A 27859-nucleotide genomic window follows, 5' to 3' on the forward strand; every position below is an offset into this window, starting at 1 on the left:
TTATCTCCTGATATAATAATGCAAAAATATTTTCACACAAAGTAAGCGTTATTTACATTTTTGAAAGCATTTCAATTTTTAATGGGTCTTGGCTGTATCACTCGGCGATTTCCAAAGACTAAGAGGAATTCGCCGAGAGTTATTAGTCTTTAGTCACATAATAATTAAGTTGTCAATGGCGAAACAGACCATTATTAAAAAAATGCATTAGGTAAATAGGTAGTGTCATACTTATGTTTATTATGTTACTTATGGTTAAAGTAAATTTATTAAAAATTGGTTGGAATTGCCAAGAGGGGGCCCCAAATTGTAGTGCCTACGTGGGAAAAAATCCTGGCGGCGCCACTCTGTCCTCGAATAACTTAAGTCTTTGTAAGTGCCAAGTAACAAGTAACAACTAACAACGCCGCTGTTTGATGAACGAGCCAAGACCATGAACTTCTACAAATATAAGTAAAGCTTACTTTGTGAAAATAATGATGAATTATTGAATCTGGATTTAAAAATCAGAATTATAAACATTCGCTTCATTTTCAAAGTTCATATTTTTAAATTTGAAACTTAAACGCCATTAAAACTAACCGGCATCTACCGGCGAAAAGTTTACGAAGTGAATAGTGTCCTCTTCCAAAACTTTCGATTACGCAATCACTATGTAATAGATTATAATTCACATATATCGTTCAGTATTACGGGACTTAGGCTATAAGTAATATCGTGAGCTAAAGAAATTTCATACAAACCAAAGGTAAAGCTACGGATGATAAAAGCTTTTTGAAAGGATATAGTTTTTTTGGTTTTTGCTATTATTATTTAATTCAAATTCTTTAAAGTTACCTTGTCCTTGGATTATTTAATCTTAGTTAAAAACGTTAGGCCAATTTCTCATTCTTGATTTGGGGCATTTTAAGAGGGGGAAACACTGCGAGTGAATGCTACATGAAACATTTTAGTGCCTTCTCTCAAACATTGCAAAAGTTGCAACGCTCACGGGCGAAAATTTGATGGGAATGCCAAATAATTTAAAACAAAATCAAATAGTAAAAATTTATGTTTTTGAGCTTTCCGCCACGATTGAGATTAATTTATTCAAAGACATTAAATATTACAAAAAAGAAGACATAGAGATATTCCCCAAGGGAGGAAAGTGTTCAGCACCGACGCGGCATAGTATACACTCTTTTTCGCTGTATTTTCTGAGCGCGTCCATGTTTGGTGTTCCCCCTTTCAGCCCCATCCTCCATTACGGATACCCAAAGAGTGGATTCTAGACTCCCCGCTGAGGACAGAAGCTATGGCCGACGAGCGGGAAGCAATTAAGAGGGGTAAATTAAGGTGCGAAAAAGAGTGTAATGCCCCGTTGAATCGCGAGCGCGATTCGTAGAGTCAAATTTCCCGATGAACTCCCCCCCCCCCGGATACGACGACCAATGGAATGGTCTAAGGCCAAACTATCGCGGCTGAAAGAGCCGAGTCATTTCACAACCACCGCTTTAAACAGATATATGTTTGCAAGCCCATAATAAAATACTCGATTTTCTGAAATTCATTATTTGGTTTTTAAGAATATTAATAAAAAACCTTCAATCGATTCGTCGGTGCGAATAGTAGACCCGCAATTTAACGTCATAATTTAGTCGAATCAAATAGTGGAAAATATCTTGCACGGTCCTATTTCTAGGTCGTTTGACGTAGACTTCGCACTTTACACATAGTCAGCCTACAAAATTGGCTCTGTCCCGGAAAACTGTTGGTGTTAGAACACAAATTATCGAAGGTAGAAATTAGCTCACTTGTCAGACTATATATGTGACAACGCCCGCCGGTTGCAATAAAATGTCTGAGTGATACAAAAAAATCGGGTCAAGATAAACGTTTCTTCGCTTAGTCATTATACATTTTTAATGTTGAAAGGTTTTGTGCAAAGTGATCCTTGTTTTCCAGTTTTTTTTATTTTACATGGAAATAAAAATCATAAGATTCACGAATATCTTTGGAACCAGTTCATAGTTCCTTTACTCAAATTGGATAAATATGGGCGAAATATACCAATCATTACGAACTTGGATAAAGAACTAATTGCCGCTTTATCCAATAGTCACGAATGCGTGAGAAACAATTTACGATTAACTCGCGATTCAATTCTTAAAACGGAAAATCTACATTATAAAAGAGGAAAGGCAACGCAATTTGAAGAACAATCATTCCGTTATTTAATCGACGCCATAACTATGGACTCCCAAAGTAACTTCGGTGTACATTTTACTATCTTTAGGCAACGCAATTTGAAGAACAATCATTGTTAAAATTTAAAATAGTTAATTAAGCGTTTTTAGATTGTAAGTGAAATAATTAAATTAATTAGTATACATTTTGTATTGTATGACTGTAAAATTTAAGTGTATTAACCTTTGTAAAATAATAGTGTTGTATATAATATTTCGATTGTTGTAAATAGGCCTAAAAATATTCAATGTATTTTTGTCAAGAAAATAACTTTTACTTCGGAGAGGAAATCCTCTCTTAAGGTCGTTCATTGTAAGCCGTGTTTTCAATGTATTTTGTGTACGAGAGTATGTGGAAAAAACCCAAAGATAATTCCGCTGCCCATCCTAGAAGTCGTGGTCAGCTTCTCGCCTGTCCAAATTTTCCAGGCATTGCCAGGCCACTTATCCCCCCCTCCCGTTGAAAGGAGGGGCCTTTTCTGAAGGGTAAAAAGCCCTGTAGAAATAGGAAAGCCAAAGAATATAAAGCCCCAAGAATGGAAGGTGTAGCTCCGTCTAGTGGAACTTTTGCGCCTCTCGTTTTTAAAGAGAGACCGGGTTGCGTTAACCGTTTCCGGTTACTCTGATTTGCTTTGCCGGAAGTTTCTAGCTCGGCGAAAACACGCGAATAATATCAATCCTTCCATTCCTGGGGCTTTATATTCTTTGGGAAAGCAGTCAGAATCGAATAAGCTTTCGAACTCGAAGTCCTTAGCTGTAATTCTGCCAAATCAGATCGTCATTTCCTTCAGAAATAATAAAGTTGTTCGGTTACCAAAAAATGTTGTATTTTTTACATTAACTTCGTCCAGCAAGGGTTCCTACTTTTTCAGTCCGGTAGGAATCTTAAATTAGCTCTCCCCTAAGACCAAATCGCCTAATATCACGAAAGAAATTCTTCATGGTGCATGGAAACCCGGGATTGAATTCACTGAAATAATCAGCGATCGAGCCTTCGCAAGATGCCGGACCAAGTGGACGAAGCCGCAATGACCAAAAGAAGTACGCAAAATTCGAAAAACGCCGCGGAAAATTCAATAGCCGCTACAAATGAATCGGGAGAAAAACAAGACCATCCGCCTGCAAACAAAGATTCGACTCCGCCCGCAAAGACCAGGTCTAAGGAACTTAAGCTCGCACAAGCCGCCCAAAGAAGTGCCCAGAAAGCCGCAACGAGAAAAATGGGATCCATCATAGACCTGCTAAAAGCTACGGCCCTCGACGAAGCCAAATTGGAAGACGGTCTAGCGATTCTCATCCAAAAAGAAGAGGAGTTAATTCAACAGGACGCAAAAGTACTTAACCTCATAGAGGACGCAACCGAGATGGAATTGGAGTCCGATCAGGCCATACTCTTCAGAGAGGATCTCGCCGACGTCAAACTCCAGGCAACGAGAGCTCTACGTAAGCTGCAAGGCATCAACAAGGGAGCCTCATCGTCAACCGCGGGGAGTTGCGGTAGAAGTTTAAAAAGCCTAGGAGTAGATTTAAAAGAAAGAGCGGAATTTATTTGCCCCCCCCCCCAATGTTAAGAGGTTTGCCAGGTGAAATTAGAACTGCATTTTGCTTGAAAACTAAATATGGTAGTAATTGGGACGCTGAAGAATTTGTAGCGTTTATTAAAGAACAGGTTGAAAGTCGAGAATTGTCTGAAATTCTAAGTTCAGGTACGAGCCCAAAATTCGAAAATACGGGAAAAAATGATTCCCACGATAGGTCAAAATTTAAAGAAAAGTGGGGTAGTCATTTAAGTAGACCGTCAGCCACCCAGTTAGCTACTGGGTTTAGCCAAAATCAAAGAGACCCAGATAGAATTTATTGTCTATTCTGTAGAAAAAATGATCATAAGACCATTAACTGCGAAAATTTTACTCTCGAGGAAAAGCGAGCCGAAATAAGGGGTAGCGGGAGGTGCTTTATTTGTCTTCGCTTGGGTCATGATATGGGAAGGTGCAGATCAAAATTTAAAAATTGCCTTAAATATAGAAAAAGACATAACTACGCCACGTGCGATGAGAACCCTTCACACAAAAAAGCAAATGACTCTCCGGAAAGAAAAGAGACCCTAGCTATGGCAGTGGCGCCAATAACCCCCCCCCCCCAAGAAATTGTTTTGTTACAAAGAGCCGTAGCTCTCGCCAAAAACCCCACGCAGCCGAATTCGTCGCAAATTGCCACGTGTTTTCTGGACGGGGGGAGCCAGGGTAGCTTTATTAAAGAAGAACTAGCAAAAAAGTTGAACCTCCCTATTTTAGGGGATCATAAGATTGATGTATTTAGCTTCGGAATAAAGGATCCAAAACAAGAAAAACTAAAGAGGGTTAAGGTTACGCTAGAAAATAGGGAAAACCCTGGTCAGAAGGTAGAAATTATAGCTATGGTCCTAAAGTTTCTAACGTCACGAAATCGAGTGATAGTGACATCCAGAAAATTTTAAAAACCAAAGGCATTCAAATCGCCGAATTTTCCAATCAAAATCTAGAGTTGAAAAGCGCAGACATTGACGTATTGATAGGCGCAGACTATTATTGGGCGATTGTTAGTGGTAAAACCGAAAGACTAGGCCCTAGAACTGTAGCTTTAGAAACTAAATTAGGATGGTGCTTGAGTGGGCCCGAGAATAACAATTGGCTGATTAAAAACCAGTCTATTTGTTCTATGTTAGTTGGTCTAGGCCAAAAACGCGTTAACGACACGCTAAAATCCTTTTTCGAGTTAGAAGGGCTAGGCATAAATAGTTCCGAAATAAAAGAAAACCCTAACGATCAAGCTTTAACCACCTTTTTTGAGGATGTGAAATTTGACAACAATCAAGGGCGTTATTGCGTAAAATTTCCCTGCAGGGTTAATAAACAAACTTTACCTAACAATTATGAAGTTGTCCAAAAAAGAATTCAAGGGTTAGAAAGGAGATTTGAAAGGGACCCTGACTATTACGAGAAGTATAAATCGGTCATAAATGAACAATTAGAATCGGGGGTCGCGGAAATTGTTCCAAAAGAGCAATTAGAAATTTCAGAGGCAGGAACCGTATCGATTTCAAACTAGTAACCACAGCTGAAAAGGCTGTAAAGTAAGCTAGTTCCCCGGCGTTCGAAAAGTTCACCATCTTCCAAAATGACTTGGTGGGAATCCACTCAGTGAAAAAGAAGTTGCTTCTAAATCGCCCTATATACACAGGTTTCACAATTTTAGACCTTTCGAAGCTGCTTAATTATGTATGAATTTCACTACGACACCATAAAACATCAATAAGGTGAAAAAGCTAAACTTTTGTTCACCGATACCGGTTAGTTTGGTTTTTATTCCCCTATCATCTCTTTGTCTAGTATTCTAACTTTATATTGGTTTACAGACAGTCTTACCTACCACATTGAAACCCCAGATCTGTACAAAGATTTTGAACAGGCCAAAGATAAATTCGACTTTTCCGGATACCCCAAAGATCACTTTTTGTTCGATGAAACAAACAAAAAACAATTAGGTAAATTCAAGGACGAACTTGACAGTGTCCCAATATTTCAGTTCGTAGGTCTCAGGCCCAAGATGTACAGCATTTTGTCAACAAAAGGAGAAAAAAAGACGTGTAAAGGAGTGTGCCGTCGTGTAGTGCAAAAGGGCGTACGCCACGCCGAATACCGCGACTGTTTGTTTAACCGCGCCGTAACAATCGCGGAAATGACAAGAATTGTCAGTAACAAACACGAACTGTCGACAATACGACAGAACAAATTGTGTTTAAATCCATGCGATGACATTCTAAATGATGCCGTAAGCACACTCGCCCATGGGCATTATAAAATAAATGGTTAATAAAATATTTTTTTTCATAACAAATTTATTGAGTAACTCTTATACATGAAATCTTCAATCTTACGATCATTTACATTTTTATTTTTAGAAAATCTTTTTAATATTTGAATTAATTTTATTCCCCGACACATGTTAATAGCAAAGTATATACAGTATCCACCACAAGTTTTACTAGATTCACCTTGTAATTGAACGGAATTGAACGTTACAGTTAAGCTATTTCGTTCTATAAAATAGTTAAATTTAAACAAATCCGGACTGTTTCCAAAAATCTCGAAGAATATACAATGAAATTTTCTTGATATATATATATCAGACACCAGTGTATCCCTTCGCCTTCCGACGTATCCGTGTTCGCAATGTATAGTGATGGTTACCTTTTCACATTCTTGGGTAGTTTATTCGCAGGGAAAACGCCTCTGAACAGATATTTGGTATATGGATCCATGTTGAGTATTTTTTCATTATGCGCTTTGATCGAACAACACGGCTCTGTTTTTGTCGATTTCTACCAACGACTGATACTCGGAATAATAAATAACGCTAACTGTGGTCGGCAAAGATTCTCTAAATATTAATTCCAATCGAACACTGCCGTTTTTTATAAGGTTAAAACTTTGAGTCGAGCTCCCGTTTAGGTCAGGCGTCAGGTCAAACACGAATAAAGCGTTTCCATTAGCGAATTCGTCTCTTCCAATGAAATTTCCTTCGTCAATATTCCACTGACCAGTTTGAAGAAACAGGTTGGTGTAGGCTCGCATGTACAAATTATCTTTAAAGTTCGGGTTTAAAGGCTTATGTGGTATACTTGACCCGTCGACGTATAATGCGATTTAATTTAGCGAAAAAAATTTTAACTTGAAAGGTGACATTTTATAGTCCCCTAAAAAGGCATTTTGGTCTACGAATCCTATAACTACCTTATTAGGTAACTGTCCGCTAAATAAATTGTCTTTGGCACATATATTGTTACCAGCCGATATAGAGAATTAATTACACTCGGTTCTGGTAATTGGAAATTTCATGGTTGCCAATTCCAAGGTTTTAGCGTGAGATATCACAATTTCTGGAGTCAATTTCACCTTTCTGACGAACAACGATGCGTGATTAAATACGATTTTACATTTTGTTCCATCGGAATGTATGCAAAACTCGTTGGGGCTTTTAATAAATTTGAAATTAACGTCAATCAAATTTGGGAGAAATCGGTTTTGTTGGCAAATGTCCGCGTGAACAACTCCAATCATATCTATAACGCCCTCTTGCGCGAATTTAGCTCGTTTCTTGAAACCATCGTTATCAAAAAAGCCGTCGAATTTCCCAGCTTGATCTTTGTAAAACAGTGAAGCTGTTAAAAAACTCTCTTTTGCGGGACCACCGAATGTCAAAAGTGTTTGAATCATGCTCTTGTGGGGGTACTGTTGAGCGCACGATGTAACTGATCTGTCACCCAGTGATACGTGAACTTCTCCAAATAGACTATGCAAAAATAGGTTTTCTGGTGCGACTTTATCTGCAGGCGTTGTTGTTGTTCCGCTAGTAGTTTCGGCTTTAGGTAAAGTTCCGTCAGGTTTCACAATCTTCACTTGAACTTGCAGTAAGGTGTTTTTCAAATCAATGTACGTTTCTGAGTTTCCAGCGATATTGAAGATAATTGCTTGATTTTCATTTACGTTCGACGTTGGATTATATTCAACCCATTGACTTCCGATTATACCAGTCTGAGTATACGGTACGTGGTATAAATCGAGTTCTGAACTGATGCTATTTTGCGAACTTGGGTGTTGCAACGACATTATTACGAGAATATATCGGAGTGAAGCAATGAACGTCTACTTTTCTTCCTGGTTCGTACTGAACTGATAATTTTTGTTGCTTTGCGTTTTCTTTTACCGTTCCCAGTTAGTTTCGTAACGTGTTTGGCTGCTTTTCTTAAAGCGTCTTTCCCCGCTTCTTTCCCCCTCGTTTTCAATGATTCTTTCAGGGAAACCCGCTTGGGACATCTGATGCAACTTTAGCACCAGCATTTAAAAAATTTCGTCCAAGGAATGATATGCTTCTTTTTAAGTATCGAAACGCTGAAGCCAATATACTTCCGAGACCGTAGCCTCTTTGAACGGCTACACCTCGATATACCGGAATCGATCCGTGTCCAATTTGATTTAAGTAATAGTTTTGATAATCGGTCACGGAAACTCTGTCTAAATTATGCGGAGACATGTTGTTTCTTCGACTCGCTTGACGTAAATGAAACGGTGGTTGATTTCCAACTTAGTTTTATAGTGGAGTCCATGTTCTTCGAGGTCTGAAATGGAGAATGACGTGAACCTTTCATCGTTCAAAATGTACTGGTTGACCCATTTCGTTCATAATATTAATTTCAATGGTTTGAAAGTTGTTGCTCGCTATAGGCATATAATGTGGACGTTTCTACCGTGTCTCCGTCTTTTCCTTGAATACTTATAATTCGTAACAGTGGCACGTCAGAGTCACCAACCGATCGACTTTGTATAATGTCCGAGTAAATAAACAGGGAGTGTAAACCTGCGTCCATATCGCAACTAAAAGGAGCCGTCATTGAGGTAACCACGGTAACATCTTTGTCGGGTATTCTCGTTAAGCCTAATATGAGGGCGATTACACGGGGGAAATAAATTTGGTTCATTTCATAAAGTTCAAAAATTACACGACGGTTTGGTTTGTTGTAATAGAGTTTGAATCGAGAGCTAATATTTTCTCCGTCGTCATCAGTAGTCATGATTTCCAATAAATCTTCAACTCCGTAATATCCTGGTGGAAGTACTATATTAACGAAATCCATTACGTCGTTGAAATTTCCCGTGTCGGCGTGTTTCCTCTGTCTTAGGTTTTTTAGACTTTGATTCTTCTAAAGAATCAGGATGGGATATAGTTTTCCAAATTCTAACAATACACTCTTCTTTAACATTATTCCAAGTCCTAGGATAACTGATTTCGGCAAGACCGACTTCGTAAGCACCCTCTAGCTTAATTGGTTCCGGTAAATACGTTCTGAACTTGCTTATAGTATGGTTTTTGAAATAACGCAGAGAAGAGTCGGACGGTAACTTAACATAGAAACTCATAATGTGACGATTTCTTGCACCCAAGAGTCAAAATCTGGACCGTAACTACGCCAACGTACTAGTAGCTCTTTAGTTCCGTCTGGTTTTGATCTCTTCCTTAGAACTTTATCTATTTTAAATAAACAGTTTTCGAGGTCTTTCCAGATTTTCTGTATTTCCTCCTTGTAGAACACACCCGAAATGGGTTCGGATTTCAAATCCTCGAGTTTATATACTGGTGGGTCTCTCGGGATGCACTGCGCTACTTTGAATAATTCTTCAGTAAAGTTCGCTTTAAACCCCTTTTCGAAAGTTTTTTTATCCTTGCTAATTCGAACCAGATCCACGACTTCAAAGGGGAATGAAACGGGAGGGGAAAAATTAACTTTCCCGTATAAATTTTGCCACACTTTTTTTGAATTTTCACTCGTCACTTCAGCTGGTTTGCATTTAATAGAATTATTATAGTTGTTGTTATAAGCATCCAGTAAATCTGGTAATACGTCAATGTATTTATGTGTATTGTTTTGCGTGAAATAACGATACATACGACTTTTCAAGGTGCGATTAAACCGTTCTATGATGCTACTTTTCACCTCCGAATGAGTAGCGAAAAACTTGATACCACGACGTTTTAATTCTCGTTGTACTTCTTTGCATATGAATTCGTTCCCGTGGTCTGATTGAACAATCTTTGGTTTTCGACAATATTCCAAGATCGATTTAAAAGCCTCAAGTATTGTCGTTCCTTTCTTATCCTTGGTAGCTACAGCGAAAGCGTATTTGCTGAATACGTCTATACAACATAATAGTTATCTGAAACCGTTATTATGTCGTTTAATATCTTGCAGGTCTGCCAGGTCGAGTTGCCATTGTTCGTCTATTCCATATGTTTTATCGGTTTGTGTAAAGTATACGTATCCTGTCGTTTTAGAAATTCCTGAACGTCATTTATGGATACTTTAAGCCCCTTTACTCTGGCAGCTCGATAAAGACCGTGTATTCCGCCATAACTTCCGGGGTCCTTTACACTAAAGTATATTTCTTCAAGCTTATCCATTCATCGTACAGTTCAGTTTACGTTCTTGGTACCAGTACGCGAAATCAAATAATTCAAAAACGATAATAATAAATATCAATAAAAACGCCGTAACAACTTTAGGTGATTTTAAATAAGAAACTGATAAAGAGGTTAGCAGCCCAGTGGGAGTGGGATCGTTACATCCTTCCATGTTGAAATCGAAATCGTAAGTGAAAGAAAATGGCACGCAATATAAGTTTTTATTATTTATTTCAATTTTATCCAATTCAATAACCCGTTTCCGTGTATAGATTCAGGAGTTTGGGGTATGTAAAAATCATCCTCCGAATCATTAGGTTTCACGGCATGTATAACTGGTTCATTTGTTTTGTCCTCATTATCAATAGCGGTGGTAAAAGGAATTTTATTTTTAACGAGAGTTTTGGGTACATTTTCATTTTTAAGCATTTCGTAAAACTTATCTATCCAGACAGTATTGTATTTGGGTTTGGTTCTATGTCCTTTAACAGATTCGTGTAAAATGTGCATTATATTAGAATCAGCGACTGGTTGTCCTTTATATATAAGTTCACCGTTAGAAGTCCATTCAATCTTGGTATTATTATCAATCCACTTGTACAACGCAATGACGGGTCTGAGATGAGAATCTGGAATCGCAATGGCAATTTCAGGGTACCAATCTTTCTTTTTCGGTTTTTCAACGATTTTCTTCTTTTTAGTTCTTTTGTTAATATTTTGTTGCAGAACGTGGTTATACAAGTCCATTTTTTGGGAATCATTGAGTTTCTGGCTATTCAAAACAGTTTTAGCATCCAAGTTTTCGTCGAGTTTCGGTTGAGAATTCAGCCGTCGATAAACTTCCTCGGGAACTAGAATCATCTTTCTAGCCATTTTTAATAGCTCTACTTATAGCTGCGCCCGCAGCACTGCTTACAATAGATAGAAGAGGTGCTAACAGTAAAGGAAGAAAACCACCTTTTTGTATCAGAATCTTTTTTCGTTTTGCAAGGGAATTGGGTTTAGATATTTTCCGCCAAGTTTGACGGTGTCTCTTCAATCGTTTCTTTTGGGTGTCTGACAGTTTCACGTTCCCACGTAGAACATTTATACAACATTCTACAATAGCCTTGATTGCGTCATTATTTGCATATTTGATAGCTGCGGCCCTTTGACACGTATTACACTTTGCGAGATACTTTAAAAAATCTTTGTGATTGTGAACTCTCTTCATTTCGGTACAAAAACTGCAGCTTCCTCTCCTAGTATAAGTCCGGTTCGTAGTCGGTGATCGTCTGACGTTTTTGGTTTTAAATCTACCCATAAATACCCAAAGTCTCTAGCAATAGCTTGATTGAATGCGTCTATGACGAATTTACTGTTCGTGGGGGAAATCTGTCGAGCCAAATGAAATATCACCGATTTGTCACGTGGTGTTTTGAAAATAATCAAATAATGCGCATTTAAATTTTATGTTCTTATTTCCTTCTCCGGATAATATAAATTTTGCATGAGTACGAAGACTGACGTATTTTTATGATGAGACCCTCGTATAAACAAATTAGAAATATCCTTGTTGTTAGATATCTCGCATAGTAAATCATCTAGAATAACAAAATTCTTGACGTCGGGGTCTAAAATTTTCACATCCAGTAACCCTTCGTGAAACTCGACTGATGGTGTATGATTTAACACTGAATTAAACAGTTTCGGGTGGTATTCTGTATAACACCAAATTATTCTCTCAGGTGGTGGTGAAATACCTTTGTATTTGATAAGACTAGCAATGAAGAATGATTTTCCTGACTGAGTTGCACCCGCTACAAGACCATTGAAAGGATGTTGCAAGCTGAATTCCATTTTTAGAATGACACATTTTATTCAAATCACGGGGCATTTATATACAAATGTTGTTTGGCGTTACAAACAATACGTGCTACCAAACATTTACAAAACTCGTCACTTAAAAATGTTTTTAAAGTGAAAATTTTATAAATTTTAACATAATCTAAATTTTTTATCACAGTATCGAAGTTCATGGTAACACGCATTTTCCAGTCTTCAAGACAGTTGTGTTGCGTCTGTGACGGATGTGAAATTTCACACCCGTAGCAACATTTACGAATACCGTCGGTTAACTGTCCAATAATTTCGTCTTGTAACATGGTATACACTCGCCTTGCTTAATTTAAATACGTTGTAACGTCGGTATAGTTGTTCATTAACACCTTGGTTAGGGATTATGCGACGGATAAACCTTTTCGGGTCGGTAATAACTTGCCATACAATTCTCCGTAACCAGGGCGCACTTCTCTAATGTCTAATAGTTTGCGGTCCTGAAACGTACACAGCTCAATACGTTGCGTCTCAGAGCCGGTGAAGAACCAAGAAGTGCCAGGAGAGTTTGCGTTCTCGAAGAAGCTGAGAATTTCTTCCTTCTTTCGGTAAAGTTCGTGAAAGTTGGATTCATGTAGAGTAATGCCCGTAGCACTATCACGAAGGCCTAGTCGTACATCGAGCGAAGGTGTAACTTCGATGAATTTCTTCGACGAAAGAGCAAACAAAACTTGGGCAGACATGCTAAGAAAATTTCTATGTTAGGAACATAGCATTGAAAATAATCACTTAGATAAAAAAAATACTTACATTATAGTACTTATTTTCTTCGTTACGTTTAGTACTTTTCTCCTTAATGAAGTATTTTTGAGCTCGAATGATTTTTCTCTCGGATATATCCCGCTACTTATACTTTACCATCCTCCCAGCCTCACGCAGCCTTTACCTGGCTCTTAACCTCCCGCAGCTTCACAACCTCGCACACTTTACCTGTATCTTAGACTCCCAGCCTCACACAGACTTTACCAGCTACCCAGCCTCACGTAGCCTCCCAGCCTCTTTTGTTCTTGAATTGGCAAATTTCTACTACTCCCGTTTCTCTTAGCTTGCGTCATCAAATACCATGCTCAGCAATCTAAGGAAATTTCCGAACCAATTCGGGAAAAAATAAACAATGACATCTATGTCGACGATTTAACCAGTGGCGCAAAAATGAAAAGGAAGGTTTTGAGTTTTCGTTGGGCGCGGCTAAATTATGAGAGGGGCTGGGATGAAATTCCGAAAGTGGGGTTCAAACTCCAAAGAGTTACGAAATTTATGGACGATCCACGATTCAGAAAACGAGATAGCTTATTTTGAACAAGAAACGAACATAATAGAGTCAAGGTTAATCGAGGTGGGTAAGAATGTGAAGGCTACCAAACGACAGGTGCTCAGTTTCGTTGCGAAAATTTTTCACCCCCTGGGCTATTGTGTCCGTTCACTATTAGGGCAAAATTACTCTTACAATTAATTATTGTGGGAGTCGAAAGAAGATTGGGGACAAGGAACTTTGCCGAGAAACCAAACAATTATTCCAAAATTGGGTAGATGAATTATCCATGGTTCAAAATATCAAAATTCCGAGGAACTATTTTTATCAGATTAATTAAGAAATCAGAGAAATACAAATTCACTGTTTTTGCGATTCTAGCTTAAAAGCATATGCTACGATAGTTTATATTAGGTACGAAACCATTAACAATCAAGTAGGCGTGGCCTGAGTTACCGCTAAATCAAGAGTTGCCCCCCTGAAAGATCTCACGTTGCCTAGGTTAGAGCTTATGGGTTGTCTCTTTGGTGCTAGGCTCACAAATAATGTCAAGGACGTGTTTAAAGAAAAATTAAAAGAAATATTTTATTGGTCAGACTCTTCAGCTCTAGCTTGGATTTCAGGTAGTACTAAGCAGTGGAATCCGTTTGTCTCTAACCGCGTTTCAGAGATACAAAGTCGATCTAAAAAAGAAAACTGGTATCACTGTCCAGGTATTTGTAATCCAGCGGACCTGCCATCTAGGGGATTAAAGGCTAAGGAGTTAGAGAACAAGGGATTATATTGGGAGGGTCCCGCCTGGCTAAAACAAAAAAAAAGTAATTGGCCGAAGAACGGTCCCACAGATGTAGATTTAGATTCCGTAGAATTAGAGCGGCGTAAAATTACATGCGCAATTCAAGTAACTCCAAAGACAGGTGTTCAAAAATTAATAGATTTAAACACATTTAGCAGTTTAAACAAGGCCTTACGTATCACCGCCTATTTATTTCGATTTGCAAACAATGCTAAGAGAGGGGGAATTAAAAAAACCGAGCAAATAGAAGCGGAGGAGATAGTTAGAGCGGAAAAAATATGGGTAAAATCCATTCAAGGTCAGGAATTTGGGCCGGAAATTAGATCGATAAGTAATGAGGAGGCAAGTATAGTTTCGTTAAGACCAATCTTGAACGAAAGTGGCATCATCTGCGCAGGGGGTCGTCTTGAAGAGTCGTCCCTATCGTACGCAGAAAAATTTCCTATGATTTTACCAAAAACCCAAAGATTGACGAAACTACTTTTAATTAGAAGTCACAACCGTGTTTTTCATTCCGGTATCAATGATACCGTAGCCCAGATGAGGGAACGTTACTGGGTTCCTTCGGTCAGGCAGTTGGCTAGAACCATCATAAAAGACTGCATTACCTGTAAAAGACTCAAAGCGAAGTTGGGTGAGGTACCGACTGCCCCCTTGCCAATTCTCGGAGTTGATTTTGCAGGGCCCATGTTAGCAAAAACTGAAAGGGGGGAGCAAAAGGTCTACATTTGCTTAGCCACCTGTAACTCGCGCGGTCCACTTAGAGCTGGTACCCTCGCTTAGTACGGAAGACTTTCTCATGGCTTTTAGGAGATTAATAGCTAGGAGGGGGTGCCGTCGGTGGTTTATACCGACAACGCGAAAACGTTTAAAAAGGCAAAAACAGGTCTAAAAGTCATTTGGCAAAAACTTGACCATATCAAATTTAAAGAATATTTTTGTAACCACGAAATAAAGTGGAAATTCATTGTTGAAAGAGCTGCTTGGTACGGGGGTTGGTGGGAGCGCCTCGTGCGTTCCGTCAAGTCGTCTCTTAAAGTATGTCTTGGTCGAACCTCTTTAATTTACCCTGAATTAGAAACCATTTTATTAGAAACAGAAGCGTTAATCAATTCACGTCCCATAACATTCTTACAATGATATAAATGAACCGAGACCATTGACTCCGGCTGAATTTTTGGTTGGTCGAAGGTTAATGTCTCTACCCCCAGTTAGTTTTAGTAATCAAAAAGTGCCGAAAAATCGCCTAGAATTAACCAAGCGGTTAAAATATCGAGAACATTTAATGGAGAGAATCTGGAAAGGATGGCGTCATGAGTATCTGTTGGAGCTCAGGTCAGCCCACCACGCGAAAAACACTGAAAAAGAAACTTTATTCAAAGTTGGTGATGTTGTGATAATTCGCGAAGATAATGTACCGCGTCATATGTGGAATTTAGGAGTTGTGCAAGTTGTTCTCCGTCGCGACAATAAAATAAGGTCGTGCGTAATAAAAACTAAAACCGGAAGTTGTATCAGACGAGCAATTCAGCACTTGTGCAATTTCTAAATCAACGACAATTAGACGCGTAATGTATACCGGTTAATATTATCATATTATCAGGGGGAGTGTTAAAATTTAAAATAGTTAATTACGCGTTTTTAGATTGTAAGTGAAATAATTAAATTAATTAGTATAAATTTTGTATTGTATGACTGTAAAATTTAAGTGTATTAACCTTTGTAAAATAATAGTGTTGTATATAATATTTCGATTGTTGTAAATAGGTCTAAAAATATTCAATGTATTTTTGTCAAGAAAATAACTTTTACTTCGGAGAGGAAATCCTCTCTGAAGGTCGTTCATTGTAAGCCGTGTTTTCAATGTATTGTGTGTACGAGAGTATGTGGAAAAAACCCAAAGATAATTCCGCTGCCCATCCTAGAAGTCGTGGGAGTAGGGGTACGTGGTCAGCTTCTCGCCTGTCCAAATTTTCCAGGCATTGCCCGGCCACACTTATCCCCCCTCCCGTTGAAAGGAGGGGCCTTTTCTGAAGGGTAAAAGCCCTGTAGAAATAGGAAAGCAGTCAGAATCGAATAAGCTTTCGAACTCGAAGTAATTAGCTGTAATTCTGCCAAAGCAGATCGTCATTTCCTTCAGAAATAATAAAGTTGTTCGGTTACCAAAAAATGTTGTTTTTTTTACATTAACTTCGTCCAGCAAGGGTTCCTACTGTTTCAGTCCGGTAGGAATCTTAAATTAGCTCTCCCCTACGACCAAATCGCCTAATATCACGAAAGAAATTCTTCACGTTATTTAATCGACGCCATAACTATGGACTCCCAAAGTAACTTCGGTGTACATTTTACTATCTTTAAAGATTGCTGCTCAAAGGATTTTTCAGCTTACGTCGACGTAAAATGGATCGACTAAATCAAGAACTAAAACGTTTTCGGCGCTGAACAACAAAATTCCATCGAGGACATTCGTCGAACAATTTCAAAGTTATTTTGATAGCGGGAACTTCGCATCGGATGATTTATGCAGCGTCATATTAAGTAGTTATCTACTTCAAATCGAGTCTTTGAAAGAGTTTAATATTGCCTACGACCTATCAGCTTATAGCGAAACTCTAAAGATAAAAATCCCCAAACTTAATGTTGGACTAGCTAACGAAATTGTTCAAAGCGTTTGTAATGGAATTCCCAAAGTTAAACCGATTAAAAAATGCGATCAATCCATTCAATACGTTAAGGAATCTATGGCTTCTTATTGCGTTCAGAATGATTGCGTTCAGCCTTCCAATGACCCCCAAAGAGAAGGTTATATTGTTACCAACCCATTTGAATGGATTCCCGAAAAACAATCTTTAGTGATACCGGATGCTGACGTATGTTCTTGTAAATATCGATCAGATCATCCTTGGGCTTCATGTTTCCATATGTTGGCGGTTAAATTGTATTTGAGCGAAAAAGAAACGACTCCGTTAACTAAGCCCCATTATGCTCTTTCTGAAATGGCAGATCGAAGCGAAGAACGTGCTAAAAGAAAATATCCGAGTTCTGGGAGGCTATTCTCTGACCGATTCCTAGCCCCCCCCCCCCCCCTGTGAAAAATTTTAACAAATTTCAAAATTTCTAAAATGCCAAAAATAGAAAAAATAGTTAAAAATTTGCAAAAAAACATCAAAACTGATCAACTTTTGATCAATTTGAAGTCAAAATCCCATGTTATTTTCAATGGGAATGTTTAATATTTTGTGTTGTCAAAAACATTTTTCGTTGCCATGGCAAAACGGTTGCCCATTAAATAAATTCCCTTTAGGATTTTTCATGATAAATGAAGGTCTACTAATCCCCCGAGTTTGAACAAAATCGGTGAGTTACACTTCGGGATGTCTCCTTGTAAGAATAAGTACAATATACGGTAAAGAAGCGGCTATTTTATCCTCTAAGGCGCGGTTCCCAAGTCGGCTAGGGATGAGCTCGCCAAAAAACAGTTATTTCTCTCGAGCGACAAAAGTGGTTGTGCCAAAAATGGCGGAGAAAAGGCGATAATTCCACAAAAATCCCTTCTTTGAGAAAAATCGTCCCCAAGAATCGCAGAGGAAGCCCAATGTCGAAAGGCCATTGGACAGTTCATACCTGTGTCTTTTCTATTAGAAGAGTTTTGAAAAAGCGGCCGCAGTGGACCCCTTCATGAGACCCCCCAAACATGTCAATCATTATATCCATCCGCTAGTCTTAGGTTGGCGGAAAGCAATGGTTTACCGTGGGAGCGCCTTACAATGGATACATACAATATTATAGAAAACGAGCAGCTAGCGTTGATATACAAAATAAGGGATAACACAAAAAGTTAAAGTGAAATTACAACTAACAAACATTTAAAACATATATAAGTAAAATTACCATTAGGAGTTACAATTTTTGAGGATATTTTTATTACAGAGAGATCACGATTTTATTCATCGGATAAAAGTAAAAAACAAAAAGGGTTCTACAATATACATGGTATAGGGGTTTTTCCTAAATCTTTCTACAAGAAGAAAGAGGAAAACTGCTGAAATTTCTGATACAACACGCACTTTAAGTACCCGCAAAAAAGGAAAGGTTAACAGAAGAGTAACTTTTGAAAAAGTAGAAGAACCGACACTAAATGATGACAAAACATCATCCGAACTGTTATACGAAGTAGTAGGCCTAAACGATGTTATTAAAATCTTGGAACCCATCGAAGTTAAGGGATAAAGTAATTTTTCTAACGAAAACGAAGTGTGCGTTTTGATGGAAGATAAAATTCAAGGTATAACGCCGGTAAGTGGAAAAATTGCAGTGGACACAATGGATAGCGAAAAGGGAAGAAATTGGCTCCATCACACGATGCTGATCACGAATGATATTGACAATAACGTGAAAACAGTCTAACACGCTAGTCGTCCAGAAAACGAGAGCGCCCAGCATGTTGAGAATGATGAAACAGTTGAACCCTGTTATCCAGAGAAGGATTGTATTAAACCAATAGAGTTGCTTATTATGAACCGGAACGAAAATAGGAAAAAAGTCGTCTTAGATATGATTAGCACTGTTGGGTTAAATTTAGAACGAATAGTGGAGATAACGGCGGAAAACGTTGAAGACCTTAAGTCCATGGACAAAATTGTCCTTTTTGAATCTGATATTAGGAACGCTATCAACTTACAGGGCAAATCGTATTTAACTCAAGATTCATTAGATGTATTAGAAAATCCGAATCACGGAGATTTCTCGTGGGCCATGTTATATTTGAGAAATTAACAGCGATGACTTTAGATAAAATATTACTTTATTGTTTAGAATGACCTGTAGCTTGTAGCACGTTTCAGTAAGTGAGCTCACTTTCTCTCATGCACCTACTCCCCAGTCCCTATACTGTAGCGCCCTCTAGGGAGAATAACATATAACATCTTTTCCTTTCGCAATTGTTAAGGCAAAATACATTTTCTAGTCTATTGTTTAAGTTTAAAGTTTTAGTTACAGTTAACAAGGAGATCTCTATTAATAGTCATTATAGTTAGCCAGGTAATGTTTTCTATTGTTTAAGTTTACAAGTAATAGTTGTTACAGATAACAAGTGCAATTTTCTCTTTTGTTTAAGTTTAAGTTTACAAGTGATAGTTGTTACAGTTAAAACCAGAAAAGTCTCTTCGTCTCTTCTCTCTCATCTTCATAAAACCTTGTCACTGATAGCGCAATGGAGGGGTAATGTAACGACCTGACCGAGTAGTTGAGCAGGTTTTGACTGTAGAGGCAGCACCGGTCGGAGGGAAGGCAGGAATTGTAGGAGGATCCGACCGGATAGGCGTGGACGATCGAGCAGGGAATGCTTCCGAAAGGGTGTTGTGAATCGACCATATTCCTATTTACACCAAGCGGTGAAAAGGGGGAAGCTCATCGGGGGACAATGGAGTTTTTGTGCGGGCCTATTAGGTTCAGAGGGCTCTGACCGATTATTGAGTAGTCTCTGATCGTAGATTGTTAAAATGGCGGCGTAGTTACACTCGTCGTTTGTTTTGACAGTTTTTTCGACTGTTTCCATTACGAATGTTTGTCGTACGATAAAGATAAGTTATTTATTTTATTCTTTTATACTTGCACTTTACTTGGAAAAAATTCTAGAGTAAAATTTGATTTCTATCGTTTTTTCCCCCGAGATATTTCGCCTAAGCCTGGGAATATAATGCATTAAATAGAATTATTAAAGCCACTATAAAACCATCATGGTCTAATTAATTAGTCCATGAAACCATGGAACAGTAGTGATGATCAGGAAACATTTCTATCAAGGACTTGGAAAATCCCATCCCACAAGCTGAAGAACCAATTATTGATTCCCAATATGTATTGGATCTGACTATTATAGTACTATATCACTGGCAACTTAAAGTACCAATTTGTTTTTCAAACTGAGGCAAAAAGGGGAAATTGACTTAAAATAAATTTCTATGCAGCGATAAAACAATTACATTTTATACTGGATTTCCATCCTATGAACAATTTTGTGCTTTCTACCAATTTTTGTTGCCCGAGGCAGCCTCCGTATCATACATTGGCCAGGAGGGTAAAACTAAAGAAGTGCTTGATGAGATAGCGAATGTTAAACGTGGTCCAACAAGATAACTAACTCCTATGGAGGAATTTTTCGTTGTAATAGTGCACCTCTGTAAAGTTATTATAAAAGTAAATATACATTTGGAAAACTAAATATTTTATTTTGCTTCATTTTGTACATAGTATCACAATATTTGAAAATAAAAAACAATCGAAACTTAAATTCTGATTTCTCAATTTTTTTTAAATATCTCTCTACCACAATAGCTTTTTAATAAAATATGTATTGTGCAAAACACCAGGTGGCCTATTTTGTAAGCATTCGAAATCCAGTTTTCGATCGAAAACTGGCGAGATTTCGATTTCGAAATTCGAAAACTTAGAAAATGGAATTCTGTAAAGATTTCGATCGAGAAATACGTTCGAAATCCCAATGAGTTGTCGAAAGCGATCTCGACATGGTGTGAGGTGTCGAGATCGAGTAAAATAAATAAAATATCGTCTGCTTGTTTTTGGAAACTAGAATTTGAAAACATGGCGGGAAATTGACTAAGACTTGAAGTGTTAGCAATTGCCCAAGAACTTGATGAAAGGCGAGTATTAAGGAAGGAAAGGGTTATAAGGGATAGATCCAAAGCTTTTGAATTGTCGGATGTTAATTTTCGTCGAATGTTTCGCCTTGAAAAGAAAATTGTTATTGAACTTTGTGAACAATTAAGCGAGACATTGTCTGGTCAACGAAGTACTGCTATACCTGTCGACTCTAAGGTAAGAATTTTATACCGAAGTGCATTAGATCCCATTGTGGCAAACTTAAGACTTGAAAACTAAGGTACTCAAATATTGTTTCTGCGTTGGGTCAGGTTTTCAAGGTTTTATGCAGTGTGCAAACTCATTATTAATATCATTTTTACGGCGATACAAAAAATAGGTGCTTATATCATTGCGATTTTTTGCCTGTGGCTCCTATCAATTGTCCGTAGGACAAAATCTACATATGGCTGTGAGTCAACCTACTGTTAGCCGCTGTTTAAATGAAGTATCAAATGCTATAGTTACGTACTTGGCTCCTCATTGGATTCAATTTCCAATGACAGAAGCAGCCCAAAATGCTGTTAAAATCAGGTATGCCAAACTGAGTAATATAAAAGTGTATTTTGCACAAACATCTAACATGCCTCTGATAGTGCTCATTACTCAAACAAAACATTGAGTAACATTTTTTAAGCACTGTTAAAGGGACAAGTGAATAAGAAAGAATTTTGATACAATGCGCTCATAATTATATAGATTTGTTCAAAAAACCAAATTAGCTGGTATAATAGGGGCAATTGACTGTACCCATGTAGCGATTGTCCCACCATCATCTAATGAAAATGAGCATCTCTATGTTAATAGGAAGGGTTACCACTCATTGAATGTTCAACTGGTATTGCATTATGTTCATACTAATTTTAATGTTTGCTTTTGGTTTATTTAAACAAATTGGAAAAATTAGAGCAGGATAATTTTACTAGATTATATTAATCTAACATGCGCTACTACTTGTTCTTAAGGTAACTAGCGCCAAACACTCTTAGCGTTTGTAATACCTGGTGGCAGAAATGCGGCATGCGTTGATCCACCATAAACCTAATTTAATTTCTTTGAAATTAACGTCATCTTAAAAACAAACTGTCAAGAAATTTAATACCACCCGTCTATTTTCATTACACATTTTCAATGTACAGGCTTAATCTCTCTAATCTCATAATAGGTGACTAATTTAAAAAAAAATATTATCTACTAGATTTGTGATTACGATTTAGTAATTCTTCAGGCTAATGCACAGTTTCCAGGATCGACCCATGATTCTTTTATTTTTAAATCATCCTACGTATCGGAATATTTAGAACAAGCTTACAGGGATGGTTCACTAAAAGGTTCATGGCTAATTGGTAATATCATAGGTCTATTTTGGTAATATATCTTTTGTTATATTATTTTAGTCAGTAAGATAAGTTAAACCAGAAGAATATAGTATATCATACTTTGCTTATAAGATATATATTATATAATTCTGGAGAAGTCACCTACAACTATATTAAAATGATAAACTTTATATTGATCAGTTTGGTATTATTTTAAATTTTTACATTGTTTGCAAATTTATTTAATTGGCTTAATTTTTGTTATTAAGACTAATTGGTTGGTTTGGGGTTAGTATACCACATTTGCAAAAAAATTCTATTTAGGTGATGGAGGATACCCTCAACTCCCTTGGCTTATGACTCCCATCGAAGGTGCTCCTGCAATTTCACCAGAAGGTCGCTATACACATTATCAGTGTTCAGCCCGAAGTGTTATTGAAAGATGCAATGGTGTTTTAAAACAACGCTTTCGTTGTTTGTTAAAGGATAGAGTTTTGCACTATAAGCCCCTAAAAGCAACAAAGATTATATACTCTTGTATTGTGCTGCACAACATTTGTAGGTTGCGAAATGTACCAGAAGATTTCAATATACTTGAGCTACTAGACCGTTTCCTCATTGATGATAATATCTGGGGACCAGCTGAAAGGCCTGTAGGTACAGACAACAACAGAATGTGGAATTTGCCAGGTCATAATATCAGAAATCAAATAGCTAGGCAAAGATTTTCAAATTAATTAATTTTCTTTGATCAAATATGCATACCAAACTTACTTTTTAGTTATAAGTAAAGCATTATTTACCTGATAGGTTTGTTTTTAAATATTGGCATATAAAATGAAGACATGCTCCTTCACAACTAATAATTAGTTAATTTGAACAACTTAAGGACCAAAGCCAGAAACAAATCATTTTTGATATGAAGTAGCATGTCTATATTTTAAAATAAAAAATGATATCAATGAATAATTTTTAATGATAGAAAACCAGCAGTACTTCGGCAAAAATGCCTTTGAGGCAGATAATTCTTATATTTTTCCATAGTACCACCACAATTTTTCCTTCATAAATCTGGAATATTGTAAAAAACGTTTCTAGTTTTTCCATAACTAAACTACATTTGTTTTTTTTTTTAATTCCATGTCTTGCATTTTTTTCAAATAAAGCATTATAGATATCCTGGAAAACTTTATTGGAAAATTTATTGTAACATAAAAAAAACTCTGAACAAGAATTATGTTAGAATATAAAACTATAACAGGAAAAAAGTTAAGTAATACTGCTTATACCTATTACTCAAACTCAAAACAAAACTCTTTAATATAGTGCTATGCGAAGGGTTAAAATAAAGTATATTTAGGCTGTATGTAGCATGAGTATATTAATTCTCGAATGTCAATGTCAGCCAACACAGTCGAGATAAAAATTATTATGAATAATTCCATATGCATTACACCAAACTACATTAATAAAATGTCCCAGAGTCACTTACCAAGAACAATTACAGAAATACATTAATTATAATGCACAACTATTAGGAACTGGAACCTTAAATAACATATTGAAAAATTCCAATTGTATTTAAAAAATGGTGGTAGGAGTGAAATTCAAACTGATCTTCAAATTGATAATGAGTGTTCTCAATGAGTGGTTATTCAATTGATGTATAATTACATTAATTAACAACACTATTAACCTTTTAGTCTTTTACATTATGTTTTCATGTTGGTTTACTGGCTAAAACCTCAACTACATTCTGCAAAGCGAAATAACAAAGGTGAAAATGTCATGATTAAAAATAACAAAGGTGAAAATGTCATGATTAAAAATAAAAAATTTTAGTTATAAAAATAACATTAATACCATTTTGTGTATTATAAGGATTACCCTTACAATTTTTACATGAAGTATAAAATTTACATTTACACTTTATATTACTACTAATAAATTTTCAAAATTAGCATTTACTAGATTTCATTATTCGACAGTCAAAATTACGAAACAGGAATCTACTAGGGGGCAAAATTTCAGTTTATTCTATGCTTATTATAGGGGTTTGATGAGAAATGCTATTGACAACCACTACAATTTAAGTATTATGCGAAAAAAAAAGATAAAAAAATCCTCAGAAAATTTAGATAAGGAACATTTATAAAATTTTACTAGAAATTAATAGTTACAGTGCAACAAATATGGTTTTTAGGGGGGAAAAAGGGATAACCGTCATGATTTAGTTCAAATTAGTCGACCTATGGTGCTAATCTACAGTGGCAATGCATGAACTAAGAGTTCCGGTGCAGTTGGGTCAAATTTGCCACGTAGTTTTCTACATGCCACTAGTTGCTTTTAATTAGATAATTAAGGATAAAAAACCGAGGACTACAATACTTACAGTAGTAGGAATTCCAAATTCATTGGAGCCTCTTACACCACCTACTAGTTCTTCACCAAAAGCAGCCAAAAGTCTCTCTTCTAATGAGGATAACGACTCGCTGGTGTTTGCACCACCACCAGTCTTACTCATTTCTCGTTTTGCGAGTGCTGCTTTTGCTTTTGTATTACTCTTCCAATCGGCTAGAAACTTGAATAAATTTAATTCAAAAAGTTGCGTTATCGGAAATGAACAAATATTACGAAATAAGCTTTAATTTACTTTTTTCCATTTATCTTTAGTTTTAGTTGACCCTGTTCCATCGCAATTGAGCAATTGGGTCAAATGTTCCCACATTTCATCAAGGTTTCTACTTGTAAAACTAGCGCTGAATTTTTTGGTTATGAAATTTCTATTTTGTTCTATAAATTCTAAGATTGTTTCTTGTTGATTTAGCGAAACTCTCGATTGCCGACGCGCATTATTGACAGCCATATTTTCACGTCAAAAATTTCAAATTAGATTTAACCCGTTCAACCAAAATTAAAACGTCCCCTTGAAAAACGCGTCTAAATAAATAACATCCCATCGTCTGCTTCAAAATGAAACAATTCTCATTGGTTCAATCGAACCGGAAGTTCGAAAGCTTTTAAAATTTTTGCTAGGAATCGAAGGTCGATGACGCTCATATCGAAACTCTTTACAGAATACGTAAATCTTAAATTTTTGATCTCGATCGAACTGGAAAAATTCGTAATCGTCATCGAATAGACTTCGATCTTGAGATTTCGAATATTTACAGAATAGGCCCCCAGTTGTTGTATCACGCTTCTGCCCATTTCATTCTAACATCTTCATCAGTTGGAAACTGAAAGAAATAATGATTTTGTGGACTGTTCCCTGGTGTCGCTATGACATCCTACCACACAGCATACTTTAACCATTCTGCAACATTGCAAAATACCTTAGACTTAACTGTTTTTGGCTTAAGATCTTTTAATATTTAAGTTTAAAAAAATCTAAGTTTGCAATTTTTAATAAGACAAAAAGGGTTTTATAATAATAGTAGTCCTATTATTAATCCAAGCTTAAATAACCCTATAGTTCATGCAATATTTGCCTAGGCTTAAGGAAAATACCTTGGGGGGGGGGGGGAAACGATAGAAATCGAATTTCACCCTAGAATCTTATTCCAAGTAAAGTGCAAGTATAAAAGAATAAAATAAATAAATTATCTTTATCGTACGACAAAAATTTGTAATGGAAACAGTCGAAAAAACTGTTAAAACAAACGTCGAGTGTAACTACGCCGCCATTTTAACAATCTACGATCAGAGACTACTCAATAATCGATCAGAGCCCTCTGAACCTATTAGGCCCGCACAAAAACTCCATTGTCCCCCGATGAGCTTCCCCCTTTTCACCGCTTGGCGTAAATAGGAATATGGTCGATTGGAGTGCATGGCGAATTACCGGATACTGTGGTCGGAGTATAGTTGCGCATGATATTTTGTGGTAGAGTGAGTAGGAGTGTCTAACGTCTTTGCCAGTTTTCCATGTACAGGTAGAAAGGGGGTTGGCACCGGAAGTCCCCGCTTCCTTCCCCCCTGTGTGTAAACTAGGTCACTTCCGGCAGGTGGCGACATTGTGGGCGTGGCCATGGGGTTACTCCCGCCAGGTGGCGCGCGCGCTGATTGGCGCGGGGACCACGTGGTAACTACGCCGCGCGGGGACCACGTGGTTACTACGCGACGCGGATACTGCGCGCTTATTGGCTGGGGCGAAATTGTTCAAAATGGCGCTGATTGGTTGGTGTTTTGGCGCGAAATTATTCAAAATGGCGCTGATTGGTTGGCGTTTTGGCGCGAAAAGGGGTCAGTACTCCTTTAAAGGAATTCCCAGGCTCGCTATACTCGGTCCCCGTTTTCCATTGTTAAAACGGTGACAGGTTTGATTGATTGAGCAGGTGTTTATCGAGGAATGCGCCGTTGCTAGGTTACCCAGTACGCTGTTAGAGGAAACTCTAGATTTTTATTCGGGACGATTTCGTTGTACACGTAAATTTCGAAAGAAAAATGGCTGCGTTAAATAGCCACGATATTCCTTTAAAATTTCTTTCGGAAAAAAAAACGATTAATGAGTTTCGTTAATTGGAAGGTACCAGGTGTACATAAATCAGATTTGGCCGCGCAAGGGTTTTATTTGTTACCAGACAGCGTATCGGTCAAGTGCGCCTTCTGTTCGCTAGTCATAACCGATTGGAAAAGCGTAGCCCTCATTCGACACTTGGAAAAGATACCGCTTTGCCCTTTCATGAAAGGAGTATCTGTAGGAAACGAAACGAATTTCGAGTAGGGATGACGGTAGCTTACTTGGTAGGACGAACAACTTTGTAAATAGCAAATTAAAATAGTCACGAGTTCAAATCCCCTCCAAATAAGAGACCGTCATTCTTTTTATAAAAATGGACGACTTTTACGTAACTCTACCGAGTAACGCCTCTAGCGACCTCTATCCGGCGAATACTCAGTCAAACTTTAAAGTAAACTTGGGTCGTTCTATAACACCACCGGACAAATTTGTTGTTGGCGTGTCGGAAGTAATTTTGCCTCCCAACTGGGAAAATATCACGGATAAAACTAATAATTTTCAGTTAAAAACGGTAGCCCCTGACTATTATAAAAAACGACCTTACATTTATAAAATCTCATTAAAAGTCGCTAAATTGGAAGCCGAAAAAGACACTGCCGGATTTCTCATCAAATATAGTCTGGTTAAAAAAGTTTTACGCGCTATTAACGAAGGAATAAGGGAAAATGGACTGGACGCCTACATTTCTTTCAAAATCTGGGAAAAACCCGATGGACTTTATTGGATTTACGATCCAACAATACATAACCCGGCCGACCCAACCAAGAAGAAGAAGACCAATTTCGAGTTATTTATTCCTGACGGACCTTTGAAAGAACTGTTATGTTTCGAGAGCAAGGATGACACGGGATATCAATCGGGGGTATATCAGCCGTCAAAACCGGTAACCCTCTATACGAGGAGCATAATTTTAAATCATCTAAATTATATTGAAATCAAAGAAAATCATCTACGCGATATGACTTTTACACGCAACGTAGAAGTTGACTGTAATATTCCGATTGGAACTTATTTAAGTATTCAAGCAATATTAGACGCCATGTCAAACACTATCCCTGATCACGTGAGAAACCTTGTTCATTTCGGTATAAACCCCAATGGCACAATCCATGTAGGAGCTGATCACGGGGCTGTGACTATTTTCTTCAAATCGAGTAAGAAAGGCTTAGGCGAATTACTAGGATTTACGGATTTCGATTTTGACCTGGTTGGTCA

General features: G+C 37.4%; 3 protein-coding genes across 3 annotated transcripts; all 3 read right to left on the reverse strand.

The window, feature by feature from the left end:
- Positions 1-7066: 7066 nt before the first annotated feature.
- LOC149947714 (uncharacterized protein F54H12.2-like) lies at positions 7067-7873 on the reverse strand. The gene has a single exon (XM_090170946.1). The coding sequence runs from the start codon at positions 7871-7873 to the stop codon at positions 7067-7069; it is 807 nt and encodes a 268-aa protein (XP_090027072.1).
- Positions 7874-9177: 1304 nt separating this feature from the next.
- On the reverse strand, positions 9178-11093 carry LOC149947715 (uncharacterized). The gene is made up of 2 exons (XM_090170947.1): positions 10775-11093; positions 9178-9956 (listed from the first exon to the last, which is right to left on the reverse strand). Exons 1-2 carry the CDS (start codon positions 11091-11093, stop codon positions 9178-9180), a joined length of 1098 nt encoding a protein of 365 aa, XP_090027073.1.
- Positions 11094-23842: 12749 nt separating this feature from the next.
- On the reverse strand, positions 23843-24988 carry LOC149947716 (uncharacterized). Its single transcript, XM_090170948.1, has 3 exons — positions 24776-24988; positions 24515-24703; positions 23843-23878 (listed from the first exon to the last, which is right to left on the reverse strand). Exons 1-3 carry the CDS (start codon positions 24986-24988, stop codon positions 23843-23845), a joined length of 438 nt encoding a protein of 145 aa, XP_090027074.1.
- Between the last annotated feature and the right edge of the window lie 2871 nt (positions 24989-27859).

This window comes from Leiobunum rupestre, chromosome 4 (genome assembly GCF_980474605.1).
Source record: "Leiobunum rupestre chromosome 4, qqLeiRupe1.1.hap1, whole genome shotgun sequence".
Taxonomy (NCBI): Eukaryota; Metazoa; Arthropoda; class Arachnida; order Opiliones; family Sclerosomatidae; genus Leiobunum; species Leiobunum rupestre.

Excerpts from the sequence above, each read along its gene's own strand:
- LOC149947716 (XM_090170948.1), bottom strand. The coding sequence starts at position 24,988 with ATGGCTGTCAATAATGCGCGTCGGCAATCGAGAGTTTCGCTAAATCAA. Across the intron at positions 24,704-24,775 it reads CTAAAGATAAATGGAAAAAA|TTTCTAGCCGATTGGAAGAG; the intron begins GTAAATTAAAGC and ends AATTTATTCAAG. Across the intron at positions 23,879-24,514 it reads AATTTGGAATTCCTACTACT|AATGTAGTTGAGGTTTTAGC; the intron begins GTAAGTATTGTA and ends TTCGCTTTGCAG.
- LOC149947715 (XM_090170947.1), bottom strand. The coding sequence starts at position 11,093 with ATGGCTAGAAAGATGATTCTAGTTCCCGAGGAAGTTTATCGACGGCTG. Across the intron at positions 9,957-10,774 it reads GATTGAATGGACTTCTAACG|ACGTATTCAGCAAATACGCT; the intron begins GTGAACTTATAT and ends TATGTTGTATAG.
- LOC149947714 (XM_090170946.1), bottom strand. The coding sequence starts at position 7,873 with ATGTCGTTGCAACACCCAAGTTCGCAAAATAGCATCAGTTCAGAACTC.